Raw genomic sequence first — 27,073 nt, 5'->3', positions numbered from 1 at the left:
GAGTGACTTGCTTAGCCTATAAGTACCTCCCTGGGGAACAAATATTTAATAATGAGTTCTTCAAGCTAGCTGAGAAATTTTATAACACAATCAATGGCTAGAAGTTGAACCTACACAAATTCAGACGGGAAATAAGGCATACATTTTTGATGGTGTGAGTAATTAACTTGGAACAATTTACCAAGGGTCGTGGTGGATTCTCCATCACTGAATTTTTAAATCAAAATTGGATGTTTTTCTAAGAGTCGTTCTAGAAATTGTTTTAGGAAAGTTCTATGGCCTGTGTTTATATGGAGTCAGACTACATGATCCTAATGGTTCCTTCTGGCCTTGGAATCTATATAGTCTTGCTTCTCCACATAAACTGCATGGGAATAGAAAGATTGTCAGGTTAATAAATCAGAAGGCTTTCCAGGGGAAGGATGTAATGTCAGCTTATGCTTGTGGGGTTTTTTTGTTTTTTAAAAAGACCAATGAAAGGAGGATCAACAAGCACCAAAAATAAGTGAAATTTATCAGTTGAAATAACCACAAACAAAACTTTAGAGATGGTATAAGGAATAGTCCCCAGCAGACTCTAATAGTGGAAAGTTGAGTCTAGTAAGAGTTATGCTTAAGTCTGCTGAGGTGGAGGAATTCCATACCCAAGCATAAAGATAAGTCACCCCCTTAAGGAATCATTTAAACGTAGAAAGTACAGAAATTGAAGATCTTTTAATTGGATGGGGGTGATGGGTGAACTTCTACTCACCAAATGAGCCTAAATCATTGCAACAGAAACTATACATCTTTAGAGGTATTAAATGATCCAGGATAAATTGAATGGAGCATAGCTGAGAGGCTACATTTTGCATATAGCTCACCTAGAAAAATGTTTCCATTTTAAGTTCAGAACAAATTACTATCAAATTATGAACTCAAAATGACACAAAAAAAAGTTAATTCACTACCAATGAGGACTGAAGAGAAGTAAAGGTGAATCTTTTTTCTCTAAAGAACCTAAAGTTTCTTTAGTTCCCTTTTCAATTTGTCAGTTTTAATTGAACCATGAAAGAAAACATTGTTTATCTGGAAATATTTAGTCTAAAGTCAGTTTTTCCTTTCTTACCTGACAATTTAGTAGCTCAGGTTCTATGTTTAGACAGCAAGAATATCCACTCAAACTAAAGCAGAGCTTCCAATTCAATTCTACACTGTTAAGCACTCAGATACTGAGTTGATGAGCACAGTATAAATAAAAAAAAAAAATTTAGTCAGGTCATAAATCGTGACAAGAGAAACACAGAATCCTGAGCGCTGACCTTGGATGTAAGATTATTTTTACCTAATGAACATTTTTACAAGGATAACTTGCAGGGAGAAAACATCTCTCAATTTCTTATTTGGTTATTAAGCTTGTCATTCACAAGGTTTTGGCTGTTTTATATTAGAAATACCAGTGTAACCAATCTGTTTTGCCTGACTGAAAATAAATACATATTTGTGGTGTATATGGTAGCTTTAAAGATTCTCCGTATTCTTTTCAGACAGATAGCCTGTTGATCTTCCTATAGTACACTCTGCAAGAAAGTAGGAGCAATCATCAAACAAACTGCTGTCTATGGGTCTTGATTCTGTTACCTTTACTTATACCAAGTATTATCATACTCCATAAACAATCCTGTTGAGAGCAAGGTACTGAACTTGAATAGGATGTCAGCATCGAGCACTACATTTGTTCAAATCTGAAGAGAATCATACGATGAACCAGAAAACTGTATTCATGGAGGCTGACTTCAATGTGGTTGGAATTGAAATCTCTAGTCAACAACAGCAGTATTTTTTGGACTGGGATTTGCTATGTAATATTGTTCCAAACTGGTACAAAATTGGGACTTTTCCCATTTACCTTCACAGGTTCAGCAACTTGTTCTAGAACTGTCCTAGAATTCTAGAATTTTACAATTGTGTTTGAATCCTATTGACCCACATCATCATGTTAATACCACCTAGCTCTTACTTAGTGCTTTTTATCCATAGATATCAAAATGCTTTCCACTGGGGATGAGTCTCATTACCCCCATTTTACAGAAGGAGAAACTGAAAGATACATAAAACTAACCAATTGTAATTAATGTTTCCCCCACCATCCACATTCATTGTGCTGGGAGATTTGAAGCCCAGAGAAAAATTCTTTTGAATTCAAATAATTTGTACCAAAGTGGATTCTATTCCCAGATGTATCTGCTCTCACTTTAGAAGGAGTTGGGAGGACAACGTGGAACTCTATGACTATGAATTGGTCACAGAGGTCATGTATTCTGTGATTTTTAAGAGATCTGTGACTTCTTTGGCGCCGACTGTCGGCACTGGGCATGTTACTGTTTATTACACAGCACTGACACACTTCCCATACAGGACACAGGCTATGTCTACGTTACTGCAGTAAGGCGACCTATGCTACGCAACTCCAGCTACATGAACAACGTAGCTGGAGTCGACATACCTTAGGTCGAATTACCAAGGGGGGGTCAACTGAAGAGCTGCTGTCAATTTGGCGGGTCTTCACTAGACCCGCTAAATCGACCGCTGGTGGATCGATCTCAGAGCGTCAATCGCAGCTGTAGTGTAGATGTAACCACAAACATTCTCATCACCTCTTCTCATCCCAGAGAGGTCACTTCATGCTCAGGCACGTAAGCTTCATAAGCACAGAACTACAGAGACTGCATTTGAACCTTTCCATGACAGCATTCATTGTTCTCAAATTCCTTGTGTGTCTGCATTTCAGTATCACCTGCCACTCTTGTGCTCTTATCGGGGTAAAAACCTGCCTTCTACCCCTTCCCACAGAGGTTCTTATGTTCAGAGAATCCACTGTGGTTGTGCTGCACTGGGGAGTAGTTTTGGAGATGATGCACTAATGGCTCAGCTCAGAAGATGACTCAGCTCCTCTTATAAATGAATAAGCATTTCTTCAAGTGGCATCTGTGTGTTTGGAAGGGAGGGGGACAGTAGAAGCAAGGGTATTGCTGGCCAGAGTGCATGAATGTAGGGGGTAGGGATAGCTCAGTGGTTTGAGCATTGGCCTGCTAAACCCAGGGTTGTGAGTTCAATCCTTAAGGGGGCCATTTATGGGCAAAAAATGGGGCAAAAAAATATAGTTGGGGATTGGTCCTACTTTGAGCAGGGGGTTGGACTAGATGACCTCCTGAGGTCCCTTCCAACCCTATGATTCTATGAATGTGGCTTTCACTACACAGATCAACTGGCCAAACCTCTGTGGAAGGGGAAGTACAAGGGACACAGCTGCTACTGCTGCCCTGAAAACATGGACTGGAACATCCAATGAACTGTTACATTGTTACTACTTGAAAATTTTAAAAAATTAAACAAAAAAAGCCATTTTAAAAATTAAACTAGTTAAACATTGTGTACACCCAGCAGATTCCTATTGATAAAAAAGTGCATCTTAATAAATGCTCTCCATGTTGGAGCATCTTTTCACATTAGACAAGACACAAAATGCTTTGCTTTATCTTATGATGCTTATTCTTCCTCAAACTACTCTCACAACAGCTCTCTAACATGAAAAGCTATGTTCTTAGGAAAAGTCAGTACAATATGTTATAAGATGAAAGGGAAAATGATCCAAGGTACTTTGAAGTAACACATAGCACTGGTTTCTTAGGTTTAAAGTTGTCAGTTCAAAGACATCAGTGGAAGGGTATTACCAAGTGGCAATACTTGGTCATTAGCATCAGAGAAAAATCTCATATTCTCATGGATGTACGTGTAAAGGAGTCTATTTTATTTTGGTGTCATTTGCTAGTATCTTCACTTCTTAAGAGAAGAACATATAATCTCATAGTATGTATTTGAAAAAAATTGAAAATACTTGTTGTTAATGCGGACCACATCTTAATAGAGTGTGCTTTGTGGACCACCTCCCCTCCCATTCCATATTGCAAAATATCCCTATGGAAACTATGGCATTCACCCTCAGGAAAACGAAAACTATTTACCCAGTATGTATTTTTAGTTCTTTGTTGTGATTTAGCAACCACCAGCACCATGTAGCCAGCCAGCTTTCCACAAACCATCAGGAGTGCTCCACAGACAGTGGTTTTGGGATCGCCTGTTAGTAGAACTCCCTCCTTAGCTTATTTTCTAACTATTACTCAAGGTAGATTTAAGCTAAAGAAAGATATAAGGCTGACAGTTCTTTAAAAATGTCAAAATTCCCTAAAAACTTAAGACTAGACAAACAATGCTAAAGGCTTTAACTACATCACAACACTTATGTTTTGAACTCCAGAATAGCAGATATTTAAAAGAACCCGTTATCACTAGTTTTTTTTCTTAAAGTAACCAAGTTTGCATATTATATCAGACAGTGCAGTTCAAATTATGCAATCACCAGATACTTTTATCTGAGTATCTATTTATGTTATGAAAATTCTCTTTATACTCAAACAGAAAAACATTTCCCCACACCACCACCACTCCCCACACACTACCTGGAGTCTTAGGGTGATTGATGACTTCATCCATTAAACTTGAAAATCTGTCATGTGCTGTCAGTTCTGCAGCAGGCTCAGACTGCCTCAGGACACACGGTTCAAACTTTGGAGTCACTACGGCATAACGAAGCAGCTCTTCATATTCATCCTGTCACAACAGGATGGTAAATAATTATACAGCTACTGTCATCGTTTTTAAAACGCAAACACAGGAAGAAAGGAATGAAAATGGATATGTTAGCTTTTAAATGAGAGTTTTGTATCACATGGCAGAATAATAATTTTACTTATGTTTTCATGGCTCAGCTGTTTCCCTTCAATTTAATAGGCAGAGTTAATGATTTAGCTCCCTTTTATTTCCTATTTTAGAAAGCCCATACTGTCTTCTAGTTAATGCATTATAACGGCCACACAGTACACATTCTAAATAATCCTTTCTAGCTGAACTAAAATTACAGATCTTATAGGAAGCACTCTAAATTCCTTTAAAAAACAGCATAAGAGTTGGACAAATATTTCTTCAAATCACTTACAGTAAGTTATCAGATGGCCTACTACTGCTTTTGTGCATCATTCTTATTGTATATGAAGAAATATAGTTTTATTCCTATCACAGAGGTGCCAATGAGGAGTAAATCAGGTTTCAATGTTTGTACAATGAGAATATATCTGGGAGGAATTAAAAATATGAGACTTGGTTGTTTAATATCTTCCCGTCTAAATTTGATTTGAATATTCTCACCTACTTTAAAATATTTAACTTTTGTTGCATGTTACATTTATACCTTATTAGAAAAACAAAGACCAATCTAGCTTCCCACCACCACCATAAACTCCAGAACTTGGACTGTATAATTTTCAATGTGTGTTATTGTAGCATACCAGAAATGGGTTTTATCACTTTACATAGTATGCAAGCACCTCTAGTGAAACTGTGTTCAGAAATCTGCTATGTATTATAGCAACCCTGCAACACCACTATAGTTGAGGTCGCATCACAACTCCTGTTTAAAGGTTGAGCTTTCTGAGTCCTCTAACAATGAAACGCTAAATTGGATTCCCTTGAAATTTGCTGTGACCGGAGTACAGGGAGATGTCAAGGAAATGACAGCCCAACCAACAGTTCAAAGCTGTTAGTAAACTAACAACATCACTATTTACTCCTACTGTCCCTTCTGTTTTAGAATATCAAGGCACTACACAATACAAATGATAAATCAAGTTTCATAGCAACCCTGCATGGTGAGTTGGGCAAGGATTAATTTGACCAAGGTTAATGCATCTGCTCAAAATCAGACAGCAAGAAGGTAGCAAAACACACAGATGCAACACAGATGTTTTCATTTCCAGTCACATGGTTTGGCCACACTCTTCTTCTCCTCACTGTTATGCTGCTTAATATGTACATCCCGAGCACTCAAAATAGTCATACCAAACCCAAGGGAAAAGTAGAGTATATAGACAGTCCTCTGAAGTCCTCATTTCTCTCAGTAAGACCCCATTAATTACTTGCAAGAACACATGACAGTATATCCAAACTGATCCAACATGTAATATCACAGAAGTATCGCTCATGTATCTAAAACAGTCACCAAATTTATGGCATGGAACTTTGCCATAGAAAGTTACAGGGCAATGCTGACAGAAAGGAAGTTTGTATTATTTTTTAAATTGAAACAAGCAAAGAGCAAACTATGAGATTTAATGTGGACTATGAACATTTTAAGTGATTTAACCAAAAGGAGAAGCCTCTATCCTATTCAAAAAATCAAAACAAAAAAAACCCAACCCTGTCACTGAAGTGCAGAGGTGGCCAACAAATGTGAAATGTGTGTGTATATATATATTAAAAAAAAAAAGCCCAAATGGTTTAATGTTCACATGGATACAAAACATTATCCCCCCCCCGTCCCCTAAATATCACTCCAAAGCTATTTCAGTGCTGCACATCAACTAAAAAATCCCACTGGAGCATAAAATTGGCTTCTAGAGGTAAAGTGCTGGAAACTGGAGGTCAGACAGGTTGGGACTATTTAGCCTAGTTTTGCAATATTAAAACATTAATATATCTGAGAACACAATAGGCCCATTATTCTATGAGATGGGAAAAACCTATAACAGACAACTCAGCAATAGCTGAATACTAAATGACTTCCCCCCCCTTTCCCAGCTTTTACCAAAAAGGTTAGCGTGATCGGATGACAAATGTAGTGAACATCAGTGTAAATGGGTAGGATCTAAGGCTAAAAGAGGGAAAGAACAAGTTAGAACAAGTTAAGTTTACTTAGACAAGCTAGATGTTTTCAAGTCAACAGAGCCTGATGGAATACATCCTAAAATACTTAAGAAACTGGCTGAAGAGATCTGAGCCATTAGCGATTATCTTTGAGAACTCATGGAGGATAGGAGAGATACTAGAGGACTGAAAAAGGGCAAATGTAGTACTTATCTATTAAACAAAGGGGAATATAAACAACCCAGGGAATTATCAACCCATCATCTTAACTTCAGTACCCAGAAAGAAATTTGAGCAAATAATTAAATAATCAACTTGTAAGCACCTAGACATAAGGTGATAAGTAACAGTCAGCATGGAGTCATCAAGAACAAATCAAGTCAAACCAATCTAATAGCCTTATTTGACAGGGTAAGAAGCCCTGTGGATGGAGGGAAGCAGTAGATGTGATATATCTCAACTTTAGTGAGGCTTTGATACTGTTTCACATGACCTTCTCATAAGCAAACTAGGGAAATATAGCCTAGACAAACCTACTATAAGGTGGGTGCATAACTGGTTGGAAAACCAAACTCAAAATAGTTATCAGTGCTTCACTGTCAAGCTGGAAGGGCATATCAAGCGGGGTCCTGCAGGGATCTGTCCAGGGCCTGGTTCTATTAAATATCTGCATGTAAAGAGTACACTTATAAAGTTTGTAGACAAAACCAAGCTGGGAGGGAGTGCAAGCACTTTGGAGGACAGGATTAGAATTCAAAATGATCTTTACAAACTGGAGAAGTGGTCTGAAATAAATAAGATGAAATTCAATACGGACAAATGCAAAGTACTACACTCAGGAAGGAATAATCCATTGCATAACTACAAAGTGGGAAATGACTGCCTAGGAAGGCGTACTATAGAAAAGGATCTGGGGATTATAGTGTGTCACAAACTCAATATGAGTCAACAATGTAATACTGTTTCAAAAAAAAGCAAACATCATTCTGGGATGTATTAGCAGGAGTGTTGTAAGTAAGACAAACATTAATTCTTCCATTCTACTCAGCACTGATAAGGCCTCAACTGGACTAGTGTGTCTAGTTCTGGGCACTACACTTCAGGAAAGATTTGGAGAAAAACCAGAGGAGAGCAACAAAAATTATTATAGGTCTAGAAACCATGACCTAAAAGATAGAAAAAAATGGGTTTGTGTAATCTGGAAAAGAGAAGACTGAGGGGGTACATGGTAACAGTCTTCAAGTATGTAAAAAGCTGTTATAAAGAGAAGAGTGATAAACTGTTCTCCTTATCCATTGAGGACAGGACAAGAAGTAGTGGATTTAAATTACAGCAAAGGATATTTAGGTTAGATAGTAGGAAAATCTTCCTGTCAGGGTACTTAATCATTGGAACAATTTACCTAGAGAGACTGTGGATCTCCATCAGTGGAGATTTTTAAGAGCAGGTTAGACAAACACCTGTCAGGGATGGGCTAGATAATACTTCGTTCCGCCTCAATGCAGAGGACTGAACTAGATGATCTATCCAGATCCCTTCCAGTCCTGTTTCTAGGATTCTAGTGATATAAAATTATTCTGCTCAACTGCCAGGGGGCAAATTTGTAACATACACATGGGAAACATGTAGTGTCAGCTATAGGTTGTCTTAACTCAGGAAGTTCCTTCAAGAGGAAATGTAGCCAAACTCCAAACCTATAGACAATGGAACTCCCTGTGCCTGTATCCTATAGATAACTAACTACTTAGTTTGCAAAATAACAAGGGTGGGGGGCAAGTAAATGAACAATAAGGGGTCATAAGAGGGGCAGATACATGTAGCTTGCTAATTATGTATTGTAATGATGGCAAATTTTGGTCAATCAGAGCAATAGATTATCATAAGCAACTGCATATAATGCTTTGGTTTAAGTGTTTTCTTTGTTCTTGCTGACTTATGAGCTCGAACCCAATTGCAATTGACATAAACGGATCGCCCCTCCCGCGGCTCCTTGCTTGGCTAGCTATGTCCGTCTCTCCTTATTCCTCTGCTGGAACGGACAGAAATTTCTATGACACTAGGATTTCAAGATTATTTTTTTAATCAAGACTCTAGTAGTTCTAAGAAAAGCAGCATCAGTATATAGATGTTAAGTATCTCTGTAAATCTGACCCATAGTGACTGTCACACTAGACTAGACTTTGAACCAACCGTAAGGATGATTATGATCTGTATATTGACCTCAGGACCTGCCTGATATTCAGTAACAATTTAATACAGACACAATCCTGTCCATTTTCAGGGCTTGTTATATGGCAATGCCTTTGTCTTATCCTCTGACTTAAGTGTTGGAAATATGGATGAATTGTCCTTGCCGATAGGCTTTCTGATGGTGGATTCAACAAGAGGCATAGCTATATATATATTATACACACACACACTATACTATATACTATACTTGGGGAAGAAGCACATGCCTTGCAAAGATGAATCCCTTCTAAATCTATAGTTCAAAGGGACAAATGTATAGATGCCCGACAGGTAGAAACCATATCAGCTCAACCTGAGAAAAGGGCTTCAACATTACACACTTGTTCCACTGAGTGACTGAAAGCTAGGATGCCTCTCTACCAACTGGCAAAACCTTATTTTGTCACTAAAATTAGCCTACTTTGGCTACATTCCTATAAGAGAAAATATCTGTTCAAACTCCATAAAACAATTGTGGTTTCTAGTGGCTTTAAGAAGCAAGAGCTACATTAAGGACCAAGCTTATATTGTAGTCCGATTTCTGACCAGGGAATGAGGTGCCATTAGATTGCATTTACTAATGTTTAAAACTTAAACAGCACCTTTCACCTTTAAAGTGCTTTACAAACCTCTTCAATAGCACACTGTACCAAATGTAAAGCCAGGGGAGCTCTCTAGCTGACCTGTTTTAAGGTTTCAGAACAATACAGACTCAGCCAAGCAGGAATTTAAGTCTACAAATATTTGAAAATGTTAACTCTGGAGATGGAGCAATACACAGATATATAACTAGAAATAATGGGATTACATTAAGAAAAAGAAAATGTCCTTTCATTATCAGACTCAACTCCCCTGTACTGAGATGTAGCTGACTGTAGAATAGATTCTCAAGGGATGTGATAGAAGATCCATTGTTTGGGACAATTAAAGACAAGTTCGGATATACGGTTTCTGGAACTTAAAGTTTCTGATAGGACACTTGTATTGTAAAATCTTTGTGTGAACAAAGAAGGAAAGGTTAGAGGGGATGAAACCATGTGCCAATTAGAATAGACATAAAATAGTTCTGGTTTTGGGTGGGTACTGAAATCTCCCAAAAGCCAGTCATTTTCAACCTCCTTTTCTGAGAGGGTGGACATGCTTCCTCCCAGATACCATATCAATGAGCAGTCACAAAAAAGGTGGGGGGAGGAAGTATAGTAACACCTGAATGGGCTGACATCTTTAGACCATAGACCTCTGGAGTGAAATCCTGACCCAACAGACATTAACGGCAGTTCTGCTAGACTTCAACGTGCCACAATTTCACCCTGGTCAGCAGTGATGCATCCTCATGCCATCCTGTCCCACAGAAGGTACAGCAGGAAAAAGAGAGGGATTGTAATTTATTTTGTGGTTGAAGGTACATATTTTGAAAATATCTCTATACTAAATAAAGGAGAAAGTTGAATCTTTGTTAGTATTGAGCTCATGTTATAGGTGCTGAAAAGATCGAAAGATTAAGAATACAAAAAAAACCTCAACCCATTCAAACATACATTTTCTTTAATTAAAATAATTCTTGTGGATGAAAAAGACTGGTGATGCTGCAAATCCAGGTGAGAGCTCAAACCATTCTCTTCTAAGCTTTCCAAATAATGTTGATCCATCCTCAGCCATGGCTATAACTTATGATGATTTGAGATTTTTTGCACAGCTTGTTAGTTTTGTGAGATTTTTAACTCTCTCTATAGCTTTAACAAGCTGCAAGCTACATTTTGAATATAGCAGCTTCTCTGTGCACTTTTGCCTCCATGTTGGCCTACAATTCGAAAGGTAGGTGGCAAAGGGCTAACAAAATAGGGCCACTGACTCAAGTATTTGACCACTCAAATGTAATTGCTCTACCAAAAGACAGGCTCTCAACCTGGAGAACTAGTTTGTCAAGGGAAGATCCTCCTAGCAACAGGATCAACAGTTGGCACTGGCCAGGAGGTCACATGATAGAGGGGCTAGAAGGTTATAAAAAGACAGGAGCTGATCCCATAACTCTTCAATCACTTTTCACCAGCTCAGGCTGAAAAGATCTGCATGTAGGAGCCTCATAAGGTATGGAGAACCCTGCCTTCCTGAACACAGATGGACCCCAAAGACTCCCAAGGGAAGGATGAGCTAGTGAGCAGCATCTCATTTAGGATGTTAGCGGTTTTCTAAATGATATGTGCTCTTTGGTTAACAAATAATGCACGAGTGCAATGGTGTTAGAATATTGAGCAAAGTGTCTGTCACATGCCACACCTACCATTTGGCCTGTTGAAGAAGGAAACTGGAAGGCTCAACGATTTGGGCAGAGTTCTGGGAAAGGGTATATTTGAATTACTAGGATATCGTATGGGTCAATGCTGGTCTTTGGGGCCTGAGGCAAGTGGGATGCAGGACTCCATTTCCATGAAGGGGTAGCAGAAAGTGTACAGGAAGTGTGCCAGAGAGGCTAAGGGAGGAAATAGTGCTCCAGCCGCCTCAGACCCAGGAAAGCATATAGCTGAAATAATAAGAACAACCATCCAAAAGACATGCCAGAGGCAAGGCTAGTCACGAACTAAGCTATGGGGGCAGAGAGGCTTCACTGGGGGAAGAATGCAAATGCAGAAGACTGGGTATTTTGGGGGGCATGGGAGCTGGGCAGACACAGATAAATACCAAAGAAGGATAAGGCAGCAGAAAGGTAAGGACAGCCAGAGAAGTACTTGCACCATGACACTGGGGGGAAAAAAAAAAGCAAAGAGAACTTTCTGGGTAGAGCGCTGGCTGGAAAAAGAGGCTTGGAATATCGAGCAAAGAAACTGCCTTCTGTTTGATTCCTATTGTGTTCAAGGAAATGGGACTATGTACATCTTTGTAAATAAACAGGATTGCACCAAAGAAACTACTAGCATAGTTTTTTCCTCCTAATGTAAACAACATTCAAGATCTTGAATATTGGTTAGCCACTAGAGTCAAAAGGCAGAATGATGCTTTCTATCCTTAATAGCAGTTTTATTGTTTTAATTTGGTAATTCACACCTGTAAGAAAGCAGCACTTTTCTACTTTTGGGATTAATGTGCTGTCTCTTAAGCTTAGTCAAGACACATGCTCCATATATTAAATTTTTTGTGTGCAGTTACATCAAGTTTGAATCTTTACTAAGCAAAAATTAGCAATGTGGTTATTTGCTTATTAAAAACTCAAATTTTGCTTGTATTCTCTATTTTGCTTCCTTCCATTAACATTTTTATTTCTCTATTGTATGCCTAAAATAAATAACAATTAAAAAAGATGAAAAAAGTTATCCACAGCATTTCTTCACAGTTACACTTTGTCAAATAAAATGCCGTAAAAGAGGTTCAAATGCAATTGCTTCTGTCCTACCTGAAGATCTGAAGAGACAGAACTGCCTCGATCTGAGTCTTTTGGCAAAACTGGACTTGAGCTTTTCTCCTCATCTGATGACATTCTGCACAAATTTCAGAGTAGCAGCCGTGTTAGTCTATAATGCATCCGAAGCAGTGGGCTGTAGTCCACAAAAGCTTATGCTCTAATAAATTTGTTAGTCTCTAAGGTGCCACAAGTACTCCTGTTCATTCTGCACAAAGACAATTCTATAAAATAGCAGAAGCTGGACTTCATTTTCTAGTTACAACAAATGATTGTGGCGCTTCCCTAAACAAGGGAGTTGGGTAGGATAGACCCTATGTAGGGACCTGGGACATGGAGCAGTCAAAGGACTTGAGGCCCAACAGGAAGAAAGGTGCTGACGTCCCTGCTGGAAGGCAGTAGATTTTGTGGGGCGCAGAAGAGAATGGGTGAATAAACAAACGATGATTGAGTCAAGTATGAATTTGTGAGCTAGGAGGACTGATTAGAGAGTGTATGACAGGGTGGTATGGTTATCTGGTGTGAAGGTGAGGAACAAGGTATTAGCTGTGTCTGAGCAAAAGAGAACAGGAAAGTTTTGTCTAGAGTACATTCATGCAAGTTGTTTTATAGGCAGGGGAAAGGGTTGTGTATAAAAAACCTACACAGACAACAGAAGAAACTGGCTGTCTATACTAGTGAAATAAAGTAAGAAAAGAAAACTGAAATAGATATTTTCTGATAGAAGTATAATTTTTAATTTGCCAGTATTCATTTAAATTTTATCATTAAATTGGCAGAAAGTAACCACCTTTAAGTATCTGTATATCCATTCTGGTTTTCAAAGTGATGAGCAATAGGTAGCGTCTTATTCCCCTAGTTATGTGTAGTAACATGGATGGAAGTTGTGTTTGCACATTAAGAGTGGGGAGACTCCATTACTGGATGATCAATTAGCCTGAGTATCGCTTAAACAGTTTCAGGGTTGTTTTTTTTGGGGGGGGAGGGGGGGGTTGTGTGTGTGTGGAGGGGGGGGGGGGGGGAGACAAAACAAAAAAACAACAACAAAAGAGACCGTTCTTGCACTACATAAACTTTTTGCCTCTAGTATAGTTGTTTTTTACTTTCAATACTTGCAGAATTTAAGTAACTTTCCTAATTTTCTGGTGTGCGGAAGAAAACTATGTAGGCAGAAATCATGTATGCAAAGATTTCACCAGAATGAACTTTTACACAGCCAATAAACCCATAAATCTAGTCATTTGATGTAAATGTTGTCAGGGTTTTACACACTGCAGAGGGCAATGCTACAATAGTTCACTTTATAAAATGGATTTAAAAATGGGAGCACACCCTAGTTAATAATTCCAGGCCCCAATCCTGCAACTGACTCTAGATGGGCACACCCTTGCACTCACACAGAGCTCCACTAAATTCAATGATGCACAGGCATGCTGTCAGGGCCCAAACTCATATTTGTGGAGGATAGCACACACAGACATCAGAACAAATTAGCCACAATAGCCTCCAAGATCAATGCAGTCATGTAAAAAGATAAAGAAAAGCTTTAAGCTACTTTCCCAACTATGCTTTTGAATTTGTTTTAACTAATTTAAAATCTGTTAGAGAGACTGGACACCCTAGGATACTTAATCCCTTGCTGAAATTCACACTTTTGGTTTCTCAGCACTCAGGGTGACTGTTGTAGATACTTCAAAGATGGGAGATGCAGCATGTCCTGCCTCTGAATTATCCATGACTTGGGGAATGGAAAGTTACACTCAGAACAGAGAAATTGACATTTTAAAAATGCTTCAAAGGCAATTTAAAGGCTGTGATTGTTTCTGGTCCAAACTCAGAGACAGGACTGCCGAGTCTCCAATTAATGTTAGTGCCCAATGTGCCATAAGCTATATAATAGCTGTTTATATATATATATATATACACACACACACACACACACTCACACAGAGTGAAATTTCAAGTATTTGCTAAAACTCTTCACTGTGCACTTTGTTGTGCAACGAAAACAATTGCAAGATTTGTCGGTTTCAGGTTTGGGTCATTTATTTGAAATTAAAAAATCCAGTATGTCTTAAATTTTGGAATTCTCTCAGTTTATATCCAGAGAATAGATTTCACAACAGAAACCCACACTAAAACAAAACAGCAAGACTGGCTTACTGCATTGAGATCACTATTTTCAGAAATCAAGGTCCAATTAGGGCAAAGAGTAACTTATTTGTTTTGATTTCAGTGGGCAAAGCACTTGACTTTAAGTGAGGATCTGAGATCAGTTCAATGTTTACTTTTCTTTGGTAAGCGTAGTATGTTGCAAATAACCTGGTATTGACACAGCTCTTAGCAGGGGCATCTTTCTGTAGGTTAGAAAAGAAAATCTGTCCTCTCTCTATATATAAGCCAGGGTTCACCTCATCTTCCCCCCGCCCCCCCCCTTACCTCACCTGAGTTTGCAAACACAGGTGATATCTATACTATTAAGTTTTGTATTTGGACTTTCCAAGTAATGGTCACTCTACAGCTTCCACCATTAGTACCACCAGTAGAGTTGTTCCAATGGTGAGTGAACAACTACTACAAAGGGCACTAGTGAGAGCAAGGTCAGACTGAACAATAATACTGCTGATATGTGCAGATTGGGAGAAGCAATTGGGTCTTCAAAAGTCTCTGGGGAATGGGGAAGACAGGAACAAAAAACTGAGAAAACAGGTTAATGATTCTCACCAGGGAAGGGGATTATTACTGTATTGAAATATGGGATGGAAGGTCACATGTTCAGTGAGGGCCGTGGATAACTCCACAAGTAGTCATGTTGAGGGCACTGCTAATAATTGCAAGTGCTACCCACAAAGCTAACTGTATAAGGTCATAGATAATAATGTGGGGGATTTGACAAAACTGAAGGAGTGATAGGAGTGTGGAATCCAGGGAGAGACTCATCTATTCACAGGTGTGCAGGGGAAGTGTTAGGATTTCAATGAAAATCTCCGAGTCACAAATGGACATAGAAGTTCAGATAAAATTACAAATACGCTAATTGTGTTAATGTATAACCATACATGGAGCTGGGTTCAGTGGGGGTTGTGAATAATGGGCAGGTGGGGAAGTTCAGCAAGGACTGTAGATATTGGAGCAGGGGGGCCACAAGGGTTATGAGGCATGATGGTTAGTGGGGGATACAATTATAGGGGATGGAAGGGGATCAGTAGGAGCTATGGGTCAGTGGGGGTCAGGTTGCGGCGGGGGGGGAGGCAGAGGGGCAGTGGCAGCTGTGGTTATGGGGCAGGGAGACACAGGGCCAGAGGCTATTCGAGGAGGCAGAGGAGCAGTTGGGGTCGTGTCTATGGGGGAGGGGCGAGGCAGAAGGGCCCGTGGCTATGGGGCGGGAGGCCCAAAGGACAGGAGAGGCCGTGGCTATAGGACGGGCTGGGAATTAGGGGCCGTGGCTGTAGGGCAGTAGCCGGGGGGGAGGGGTGGGAGACCGTGGCTATGGGGGGGCCTGCAGGCTCATAGAACTATGGAGACTCTCCACTGTATGATGTGCACCCGCCCCTTTCTCCCCAGGGAGGCTGGGAGGGACTCAGTCTCCCCTGCAGGACCCCGCGAGCTCCCCATACCTGCGCAGCCCCCCGCCTACGGGCTCAGCCTCCCGCGGTGCGGCCCCAGAAGACTCGGAAGCTTGACAGTTTCAAACTGCCGTCGGTAAAAGCCAAAGTCTCTGAGATTGGTTCTGAGTACTTTTGTAAAGCATCCTATCATTGGATAGCCGTTTCGTAGCGCAGCCAATCACTATGTGCGCAATTAACGCGGGGCGGGGCTCACAGGTAACTGCCTCCCCCATCGGCGAGCTGCGGCTGCCAGGGCGCCTCACGTCTGGGAGTGGAGCGCTCTGCCCGTCTCTCGCGTGCCCCGTGGGTAGGACTGCTTCCGCCCGCTGATTGGCCAGCGATGCTGCCCGGGCCGGGAAGGCGGGTAGTGAACGGGCAGTTAGCGTGAGGGTGTCACGTGAGCAGGGCCGGATTTCTGTTGCCGTCAGTGGGTTCAGGCACGTATTGTGCGTGGCTGACGCTAGGGCCGCTCGGCCTAACGGCCCCGGCTGCCTGGGACGCTCCTGTCAATTGCAGAAATCCATGAAAAACCCACCAGTCCCGTCGGGGGGCTGCCCGCACTGGTGCTCTGGGCTGAGCCAGCAAAACACATACAGGTCACCCCAGTGTCCCTTGGTTGTTTTAAACTCTCAGACAGGACAGCTGGGGTAGAGAGACTGGTGCCCCTCTGGTTCTTGCTGTCAGTGTAGCTCAGGATGTTGGGCAAAAGCTACATTTACATTTGGAGCAAAAACACTCCATTGCGTGTGACCATCGAGTGGCCAATAGCAATAAGTCCTGGGGCTATAATTAATAGAAAGGCCGTACTTGCATATAATAGGGAATATAGAGAGTCCCTTTGCCCATTAGTCTCTTTGTTTAAATCATGCTTTTTGTAGAACAGCTGGTGGGGTGTAAAACCGCTCCACACTAAATTATAGCCTCCAGTTTTGCTGGTGACAGCTACACCATCTGGTGTACAACAGACACATGTCCAACAGTCTAGCCCCGATAACTTATGAAATAGACATGACATTTAGCCTGACACTAGCCTGATGACTGAAGAAACATAGCATCTAAATGTATAAACTTAGAGCAAATATACACAAAAATATAATATACTGTATTTTATTTTAGATTTTTATAAATATATTTTAAAACCTCTCGGTTACTTCTAGATGCTTTTAACACGCACTAAAATACACGTAATCAAAACAAAAGCAGCCAAACCACCACAAAACTTCATCCCCAGCAATAGTCAGTCCACATCCCAGGGGTGAAAGTAACTTAAAGGATTTACCAGTACTCCGGAGTCCTTAGGAGGGGCCGGGCCTCAACCGGAAGAGGCGGGGCCTTTAAATACCCAGGCACTTTAAATCAGGATTTAAAGGGCCTGGTGCTGGGGCTGTGGTAGCAGTAGCTGGAAGCCCCGGGCCCTTTAAATCACCCCCGGAGCTACCAGCTGCAGAGGCGGCTAGGAGCCCCAGGGATGATTTAAAGGGCCTGGGGTTCCAGCTGCTATTACCGCAGTGGAGCCCCGGGCACTTTAAATCACCATCAGAGGGGGCCCGGCCTCTGGTGGAGCTTTAAAGGGCCTGGGGCAACACTGCAGTAGCGGCAGCCAGGAGCCCCTGGCCCTTTAAATCACCACCATAGCCCTGCCTGCCGCTACCCCAGGGATCCAGCAGCGGGGCTTGGGTGGCGATTTAACGGGCCCCAGAGGGTAGCAGCAATGGGACCCCTGAGCCCTTTAAATCGCCACCCAAGCCACGCTGCTGGAGCCCCAGGGTAGCAGGGGCAGCCAGGGGCTCAGGCAGTGATTTAAAGGGCCCGGGGCTCCAGTAGCCGCTACCACCCTGGGCCCATTAAATCGTCCCTGGAGCCCTGCTGCCGGAGCCCTGGGGAGGCGGTGGCAGGTCTCCGGCGGCTATTTTAAGGGCCGGGGCTGTAGCGGCTGCCACAGCCCCAGATCCTTTAAATAGCTGCCGGAGCGCTGCCACCGCTACCCCAGGGCTCCGGGGACAATTTAAAGGGCCCGGGGCGGTAGCTGCGGCAGGCGCCCCAGGCCCTTTATATCGCCACCTGAGCCCCGCCGCTTCCCCAGGGCTCCGGCAGCAGGGCTCTGGCAGCAATTTAAAGGGCCCAGGGCTCCAGCCGCTGCTGGGAGCCCCAGGACCTTTAAGTTGCTCCCAGGGGAAGCCAATCCGCGCTGGTACGGCGCACAGACTCTTGCCGGTATGCCATACCGGAGTGTACTGGGTTACTTTCACCTCTGTCTCATCCTCAAAATAAAGTCTTCTCCCCATAAAGATTTCCCCCGTCAAGTCCTTTCTGCAGTGTTCCTTGGCTGCCAGAGTATCTTCTTAGAGGCCATTGCATCTGGGTCAAGTAAGAGAAACCCTAAGGTCAGCTCAGGATCTGGAGAGTGTAAATGTGGGGTTACATGCACCTTTGCTTCCACCAACCTCAGGTCCTGTGCCACACAGAGCTTGATCTGACCCACCGATCTGGCACATTATTTTAGCCAACATCTCAGATAGCAAAGAATTAGTGTGTCTCATGAGAACTAACTCTTGGAAAATTTCCTTTCTAGGAACTCTTCTTTTAGCTTGTCAGTGGGGATGGGATCTTTTCTTACCAAGGCACATTCAAGGTTATTGAGACTATGTACATTCATTTGCCATGTCATCAATAGAATGCTGACTAAAGAGATTCAGGGACTCTGTTGTAGTATTAGTTAAATTTAGTTTAAATATTAATTGGTTTTGCTCTGAAATATGAGGTAGGGCAGCTGAAGAGTGTAAAAGATTTTATGTAAGGGGTTTTTCCTTGCAGAGAAATGTATAAACAGTAGTCGCAAACTGATTTTCTCTGACAACTATTTTCATTGTGTGAGGTTTGCACAAGTGATAGGTAAGATTTATGAATGGAAAAAATATATACTCTCTGGGATGGATGAGATTCTAGAGCTGAAACTTTAGAAAACCAGAATGAGGAGCTAGAGCAAGTTTGCAATTAATATTTTAAAATATCCACCGGTATAGTTTGCTAAAGTTAATGGGCTGGAGAGGTTATATGATGCACCAATTATCTTTTTCTTTGATACACATTTTATCAGATATTTTCCAATGAGGTTGTTCATCGTGAAATATTAGATATATTTCTTCTTCCTTCCTTTTCTCTTGTCTCTCCTATTTTCATCTATATTTATAGGATTAATTTGTTATGTATAGTGCCTACAACGTGTTCCATTGACTTCCAAACATAAAGACACAGATCTTACCACGTAGGTTTCAGAATTTGAAACAAATAGCTGACTAAGGATAAGGGGGAAAAGGCATAAATATAAACAAAGTGGTTATTGTGGTGATTACATATGTTAGATAATATGTTTTATTAACACAGAGATTTTTTTAGATACATAGATTATCTCCCAAGTTTTCACTTTTCTTTATGTATCTTTCTTTTCTCCCCTCTAAAACCTTTAATTCTAACTTATCCTTGTTCTACTTACTCTATAATCTCTCATTCTTTAAATGAATATTAGTATTGTCATACCAAGTGGTAAGTAATTTAGAATGTTCAGTATCTTCCCAATACTAAAGACTCCATGATAATATAGGGTATGTCTAAACTGCAATTAGACACCCACTGCTGGCCTATGCCAGCTGACTCAGGCCTCAGGCTAAGGGTCTATTTAATTGCCCCTGACTGCCCCCCGCCGCCCCATCCAACCATCCCTTCTCCTTCCTGACTGTCCCTCCAGGACCTCTGCCACATCCAACCATCCCTTCTCCCTGTCCCCTGACTGCCCCCTGCTACCCCATCCAACCACCCCTCCTTCCTGACTGCACCCCAGGGACTCCTGCCTCATCCAACCATCCCTTCTCCCTGTCCCCTGATGGCCCCCGGAACCCCTGCCCCTGACTGCCCCCCGCCACCCCATCCAATCCCCCCACTCCTTCCTGACTGCCCCCCGAGGACCCCTGCCCCATCCAACCACTCCTTCTCCCTGTCCCCTGACTGCCTCCGGAACCCCTGCCCCTGACTGCCCCCCATCCAACCCCTCCTCTCATTCCTGATGGGCCCCCTGAGACCCCTGCCCCCATTCAACCCCCCTGTTCCCCACTCTCTGACCGCCCCAACCCCTATCCACACCCCCACCCCTTGCCCACCTCCCCAAACTCCCCTGCCCTCTATCCAACCCCCCCTGCTCCCTGCCCCCTTACTGCGCTGCCTGGAGCACCGGTGGCTGGCAGCGCTACAGCCGCACCTCTCGGCTGGAGCCAGCCATGCCACCACGCAGCACAGAGCACCGGATCAGGCCAGGCTCTGCAGCTGCACTGCCCCAGAAGCTCACAGGCCCACCACCCAGAGCATTGCGCCGGCAGTGGAGCGAGCTGAGGCTGTGGGGGAGAAAGGGGACAGCGGGGGAGTGGCCGGGGGCTAGCCTCCCCGGCTGGGAGCTCAGGGGCCGGGCAAGAGGGTCCTGCAGGCTGTATGTGGCCTGCAGGCCGTAGTTTGCCCACCTCTGATCTATTGGGTGCTCAGTTGTTATCTTACTGTTTTTCTACACATTCTTATTGTCCTGCAAACTGTTTTAGGAATCAGAGCTTGATTAAACTCTGAATCTCACACAGATATTTTCATTTTAGATTACATAAGGTTGAGAAAATTCAATATATTTTAGTATTGTATTTAATGACAATTTTATACAGTAGTTAATTTTGTTGCAAATACTAGTTATAGTCCTTTTCTTATGTCACAATGAACTATTTTTCAATCATTTCCCTCTCAGATACATTATTTAGCCTAATATGAAACAACTTGATGATTGTAAGGATGCAAGGAACTAGAATGCAGGTCTGCAGAGCCTGGGACAGCTGCCATTCCCACAGTGCCACCAGGAGGCTATGCAGAGCCACACCAAGGGCACATTGTGGAGAATAGGCTTTGCAGGAAGTACTGCCCCAGGGAGCCAGAGTGACAGTACCCTGCAGCCCTCTGATTGGTCAGCCACCCTGTTTAACTCTGTGGGGTTGCCCAGACAACTTCCTGGGCCACACCACAGACTCTGGGCCTGCTGTGACTCCAGACCTCACCTCCTCTCCTGATCTCTGGCCTCTGATCCCAGCCTGAATCTAGCCTGGTACAACCTCTGATCTCTAACCCCAACTAGGGTGACCAAGTATCTGGTTTTCGACCAGAACACCAGGTCAAAAAGGGACCCTGGCGGCTCCGATCAGCACTGTCGACCGGGCTGTTAAAAGTCCGGTTGGTGGTGCTGCAGAGCTAAAGTGGGCTAGTCCCTATCTGTCCTGGCTATCTGCTATGCCCTGGAAGTGGCCAGCAAGTCCAGTTCCTAGGGAGGCCATGGGGCTCCACACGCTGCCCCCCCCACCCCGAGCAGCGGCTCCGCACTCCCATTGGCCGGAACCAATGGGAGCTGCGGGCACGGTGCCTGCAGGAGAGAGAAGTGCGCAGAGCCAGACCTGTCCTGCTGGTCGCTGCCGGGGCACAGCGCAGAGTCAGGACAGGCAGCAAGCCTGCCTTAAGCCCCCCCCTACCCCTGCTGTGCTGCTGACCGGGAGCTGACCGAGGTAAGCCTGATCCCCAACCCCCCCTACCTCAGCCCCGAGCACCCCCAAACCTGGAGCCCCCTCCTGCACCCCAAACCCCTCATGCCTGGCCCCACCCCAGAGCCTGTACTCTATCATGTGCAGTCTGCCAGAATTTTCATCAAACTGGATCTCTGGGGCACTTACAGCATAGTATGCATCAGGGCAGGAGATGAATGGAAGACAGTCTTTCAAACCTGCTATCGGCACTTTGAAAATGTTGTAATGCCAGTCAGGCTGACCAATGCTCCTGCAATCTTTCAACGTTTTGTGAACAATGTATTTAGAGACATCCTGGACAGTATGTAGTCATCTATATCAATAACATACCTGTGTTTTTCAGATAATCCTCCTCAGAATTGTTACCATGTTCATTCTATCCGGGAAAGACTATGGAAGCATGGCCTCTTTGTGAAATTGGAAAAATGTAGTTGGAAAAATGTACCTTTGACCAGTACACCACAGAATTCTTGGATTACATCCTTTCCCCAGAGGGCATCAAAATAGATCCCCAAGCAGCACCTACAGTGGAACTCCAGATGACGGTGACTAGCCAGAAGAAGTCACTTTCAAGCCTGAGACCCCATCTCCCTGAAAAGAGGATTTTTACTGACTGTTCCTTCCAGGCTTCTCAGTGTAAATAGCCCCCATGACCAATCTCCTCCACAACAACGTCAAATTTGTTTGGACATGTGAAGCTGTCAAGCAGCTCAAGACTGCTTTCACCACTGCTCCTATTCTAGCACACTTGGAGCTGGCCCAGGTATTCATAATGGAAGCTGATGCCTCCGATGTAGCCATCGGGGGCCATTTTCTCTGACGCATGGTCCACAGCACATATTGCATCCCTGCACCTACTACTCCCAAAAACTCACCCCTGCTGAACAGAATTATTAGAGATATTAGATAAGGAACTACTCAAATTAAACCAGTCTTTGAAGAGTGGCACCATCACCTCCAGTGCAAATCTTTTCTGATTATAAGAAACTTGAATATCTGCAGAAGGCTCGAGCTTTGAATCAAAGACAGCTCAGGTGGGCATTATTCTTCTCTATGTTCGATTTTGTTATCACTTATTACCCAGGAATCAGGATTGGGAAAGCTAGCACTCTATCCTGAAAAGGGGACTATCACCAAGAGGGAGAGGAGCTTAACCAAGAACCACTCTGTCTCCTGAAACTCAGCTTCCTTAGTGCCACAGTTCTCCAAGACCTGCTTGATCTAATCCGATCCGCTTTGCAGGGCAACCCTTTAGCCTAGGAGGTGATGGAACAGCCTGAACAAACGAGAGCCAGAACCAAAATGCAATGGTCTACGCAGGATGCGATCACCTACCTCTATGGGCGCATATATGTTCCACTCCCAACTAGAAGAGCTCCATCTCTGCCATGACACTCCCCTGGCAGACCACTTTGGCCTCCTTAAGACTTTCAACATGCTTCCTATTTCTTCTGGTGGTCCTATATACAAGCTGAAGTCCAGGATTATGTTAACTCTTGTGATCTGTGAGTGCACACCAAGACAATTGTGCTAACCCCCTTGGCACCTTAGTACCCCTGGAAACCCCCCTGGACCTTGATCACCCTGGACTTCATAGTGGAACTCCCCAGCTCTGATGGCCACACAATCATCTTGACTGTTTTAGACCAACTGACCAAAATCCCCTGTACACTTACACTTAATCCCCTGTAACAGCCTGCCCTCTGCCGAAACAACGGCTCGACTCCTAGTGGTTCAGATGATCTGTCTTCATGGGCTTTCACACTGTATCATCTTGGACCAAGGCCTGCAGTTTGTCTCACGCTTTTGGCGTGAAGTGCTCTGGGTAATGGATGTTCACGCTTTTACCTCCACCATGTACCACCTGCAAACAGGTGGACAGACAGGAAGGGTGAACCAAGTATTGGAGCAATACCTATTGTACTTTGTCAGCTACCATCAAGATAACAAGTTCTCATACAATTACACTGCCCACGCTTCCACAGGACAGAGTCCCTTCTTTGCAAATTATGGGCTCCACTCTCACTTCTACCTGGCCTTGCCAGCAGCCTCCCCAAACCCAGCAGTTGCCGACTGAATCCAACAAATTCATCTTATCCAGGAGGACCTTAAGGACCACCTCAAAAACATGAAAAGGGTTCTATAAGTGGTATGCAGACCATCGACACCAGGTGGGTCAAAAGTCTGGCTTGCAATAAAACACCTCCATACAAACAGGCCATCCTGCAAGCTAGACCACCAGTTCCTCAGATCCTTCTGGATTTGTTCTTCCTGAAGCCAACACAGAGGACCTTTTTCCAGATAGGTCTCAACAGCTGCCCCCGTTGCCAATCCATGTCCAAGGGTATGAGGCATATAAATTGGCATCTTTTCCTCTCTGAGAGAGGGTGGGAATTGCAGCCTATGATGTAGATGGTTTTCAATGTCTCAATTGCAATGTCCCCTTTGCGACCAATCTGGCTGGCCACTAGATTAATCCAGACTCTGGACTGGTAACTATAAACATCAACTAGCGGGACTGTGTGTGTGTGTGTGTGTGTGTAATTAAAAAGCATATGCTAACTGTTGTATTCTCAATAAATGCAGCATGCTGCCTTCTCCCATATAAAGATCCCGTGTGCTTCTTATAAGTATAACATTTTTGGTACTACTGCTTGTAATGCCTTGAAAGAATCATCTGAAGGAAAGGATCAGAAGGAGAGCCTGTCAACTGGAAGGCAATGGGATGCATTGCCCTAGGGACGAGGATTCTATGACCAAGAGGAGAAGAGCGGTGGTGGTCGGGGCCTCTCTTCTAAGGGGCAGTCATCCATCTGCTGTCCGGACTGGGAATCCCAAGAAATGTGCTGCTTGCTTGGAGCTAAAATTCAGGATGTGACAAAGAGTCTGCTGAGACTCCTCAAACCCTTGGACCGCTACCCCTTCCTACTTATCCACGTGGGCACCAACAATTCTGCCAAAAATGACCTTGAGTGAATCACTGCAGACTACATGGCTCTGGGAAGAAGGGTAAAAGAGTTTGGGGTGCAAATGATGTTGTAGTCAAACCTCCCTGTTGAAGGGAAAGGCCTGGGCATTGAATTGTGGAAGTAAATGGCTCCACAGATGGTGTTGATTAGAGGGCTTTGGCTTCTCCACCAACAAGCTGATGTTCCGGGAAAGAGGATTATTGTATTGGGATGGGCTCCATCTATCAAATCCTGGGAAGAACATCTTTGGACTAATCTGGCTAATCTGTTAAAGAAAGGTTTAAACTAGATCTTATTGGGGATGGTGACAGAAATTCAGCAAATGTGCATCTAGGCTCAAGTCATGAAGACAAGGGGAAGGGGCTAAATTCTGGAGAAGGGACTGGAAACCACAATGGCATTAAAGAGGCAAGAAGAAAAGTAACAGGGCAGGCTGCAAAATGTATTCAATGCCCGTATACCAATGCAATGAGTATGGGGAACAAGCAGGATGAATTGGAAGTCATGGCCAATTATGTCATTTTTTCATATACATTGGGGACTTGGTGGGACAACTCCCATGATTGGAGTACCAGCAATGAGGGATATAGCTTGTTCCAGAAGGATAGGTATGGGAAAGAAGGAGGAGGTGTGGAATTGTTTGTCATGAATGTATATACTTGCTCCGAGGTCCAAGAGGAAGTGAGCGGAAGACATACTGAGAGTTTCTGGGAGAAGATAAAAAGGGAAAAGAATAGTAGTGATGTTATGGTGGGAGTCTATTACAGATCACCAAATCAAGAAGAGGAAGTGGATGAGGCATTCTACAAGCAGGTAACAAGATTAGCTAACACACATGGGCTAGTATTAATGGGGAATTTTAATTTCCCTGATATCTGTTGGAAGACTAGTACAGCACAACATAATATGTCCTGCAAATTCTTAGTGTGTGTAGGGGACAACTTTCTGATTTAGAAAGTTGAGGAAATGACTAGGGGGGGTCATCCATTTTGGATCTGGTGTTGACCAACAGGGTTGAATTGGTTGCGAAGGTGGTCGGGAACTTGGGAGGAAGTGATCATGATCTGATCGAATTCAAGATCCAAAAGAAAGGAGGACACAAGAACAGCAAAACAAGGACACTTCACTTCAGAAAGGTAGATTTCAACCAACTCAGAGAAATAGTAGGGAAGGGCCCATGGAAAGACAAATTAGGAAGAAAAGGAGTCAAAGGCAGCTGGCAGTTCCTAAAGAATGAAATACTATAGGCTCAACATCAAGCTATTTCAGTGCAGAAGAAAGATAAGAGGAGCCACAGGAGGCAAATGTGGCTGTACAAGGAGCTTTTTAGCTATCTAAAACTCAAAAGGATACATATAGGAAATGGAAGGAGGGGCATGTCACTGAGGAAGTATACATAGGAATAGCACAAGCAGATAGGGACAAAAACAGGAAAGCCAAAGCAAGGAGTGAGTTACATCTGGCAAAACAACAAGAAGAGGTTCTACAAATATGTCAGACAAAAAAGAAAGCTCAGGGACGGTGCTCTGCACAATGGAGAAGATGAGCTGGTAATGGAAGATGATAGGCATTGAACAGCTCTGCCTTCCTATCAGTCTTGTCATAAAAAATAACATGTGACCGGACAACTAGTGAAGTACCATACACAATAAAGGGGATGGGATGCAGATCAAGATAAGTAAAGAACATGTTGGAGATCTTCTGACTAATTTCAATGAATTCAAGTCAGCAGGGCCCAATGCTATTCCCCCCGGAGTGCTAAAGGAATTAGCTGAAGAAATCTCAGAGCCACTGGCAATTATATTTGCAAACTTATGGATGACATGAGGTCCCAGAAGACTGGAAAGGGGCTAATGTAGTGCCCATCTTTGAAAAGGGGAAAAAGGAGGCAAGGAACTAAAGACTAGTCAGCCTGACCTCGATACCTGGGAAGCTACTGGAGCAATATATAAATTATTGCTTGCAAATATCTGGAGGATGAAGGGGTAATCACTAGCAGCTAGCATGGATTTACTAAGAACAAATCATGCCAAACAAGCTTGAGTTCCTTCTTTGACAAGGTAACTGGTTTGGTCGATGGGGGAATGCAGTGGACCTAATATACCTGGACTTTGGCTTTTGACACAGTTCCATATGACATTCTGATAAGTTAAACTGGAGAAATGTGGACTTGGCAGGACTACCATTAAATGGATACGTAATTGGTTAAACAACCACAAACAAAAAGTAGCTATTAATGGAATGATGTCAGATTGGAGGGAGGTCTCATGTGGGGTTTCACAGGGATCTGCTTTGGGTTCAGTGTTATTTAACACCTTTATTAATGGCCAGGATATAGGAATAGAGAGCATACTGATCAAATTTGCAGATGACACAAAGCTGAGTGGGGGGAGACAGGTTGCTAACACTTTTTAGTCTAAAGCTAAAATTCAAAAGGATCTTGATAAATTGGAGAACTGGGCTACAGACAACAATGAAATTAAACAAAGACAAATATAAGATGATACACTTAGGGAAGAAAAAATAAATGCACAAATA

General features: G+C 43.0%; 1 protein-coding gene across 7 annotated transcripts in view; it reads right to left on the bottom strand.

Annotated features, from left to right (window-relative positions):
• POC5 (POC5 centriolar protein) overlaps positions 1-27,073 on the bottom strand; it is a 77,667-nt gene that overhangs the window by 28,976 nt on the left and 21,618 nt on the right. For 2 of the 7 annotated variants that reach the window (XM_065550119.1, XM_065550121.1), the window contains exon 3: positions 4,500-4,650. In XM_065550119.1, coding sequence (XP_065406191.1) covers positions 4,500-4,650 — 151 coding nt within the window. Of the gene's footprint in view, positions 1-4,499; positions 4,651-10,173; positions 10,304-12,355; positions 12,441-15,978; positions 16,263-27,073 lie in introns of those variants that run through there. The other 5 variants (XM_065550118.1, XM_065550120.1, XM_065550122.1 and 2 more) reach the window with 5 other exon arrangements.

Source organism: Chrysemys picta, chromosome 6 (assembly GCF_011386835.1).
Source record: "Chrysemys picta bellii isolate R12L10 chromosome 6, ASM1138683v2, whole genome shotgun sequence".
Classification (NCBI taxonomy): Eukaryota; Metazoa; Chordata; order Testudines; family Emydidae; genus Chrysemys; species Chrysemys picta.
Note: the sequence above shows the minus strand (reverse complement) of the source record. Positions and strands in the feature narration are given on the sequence as shown.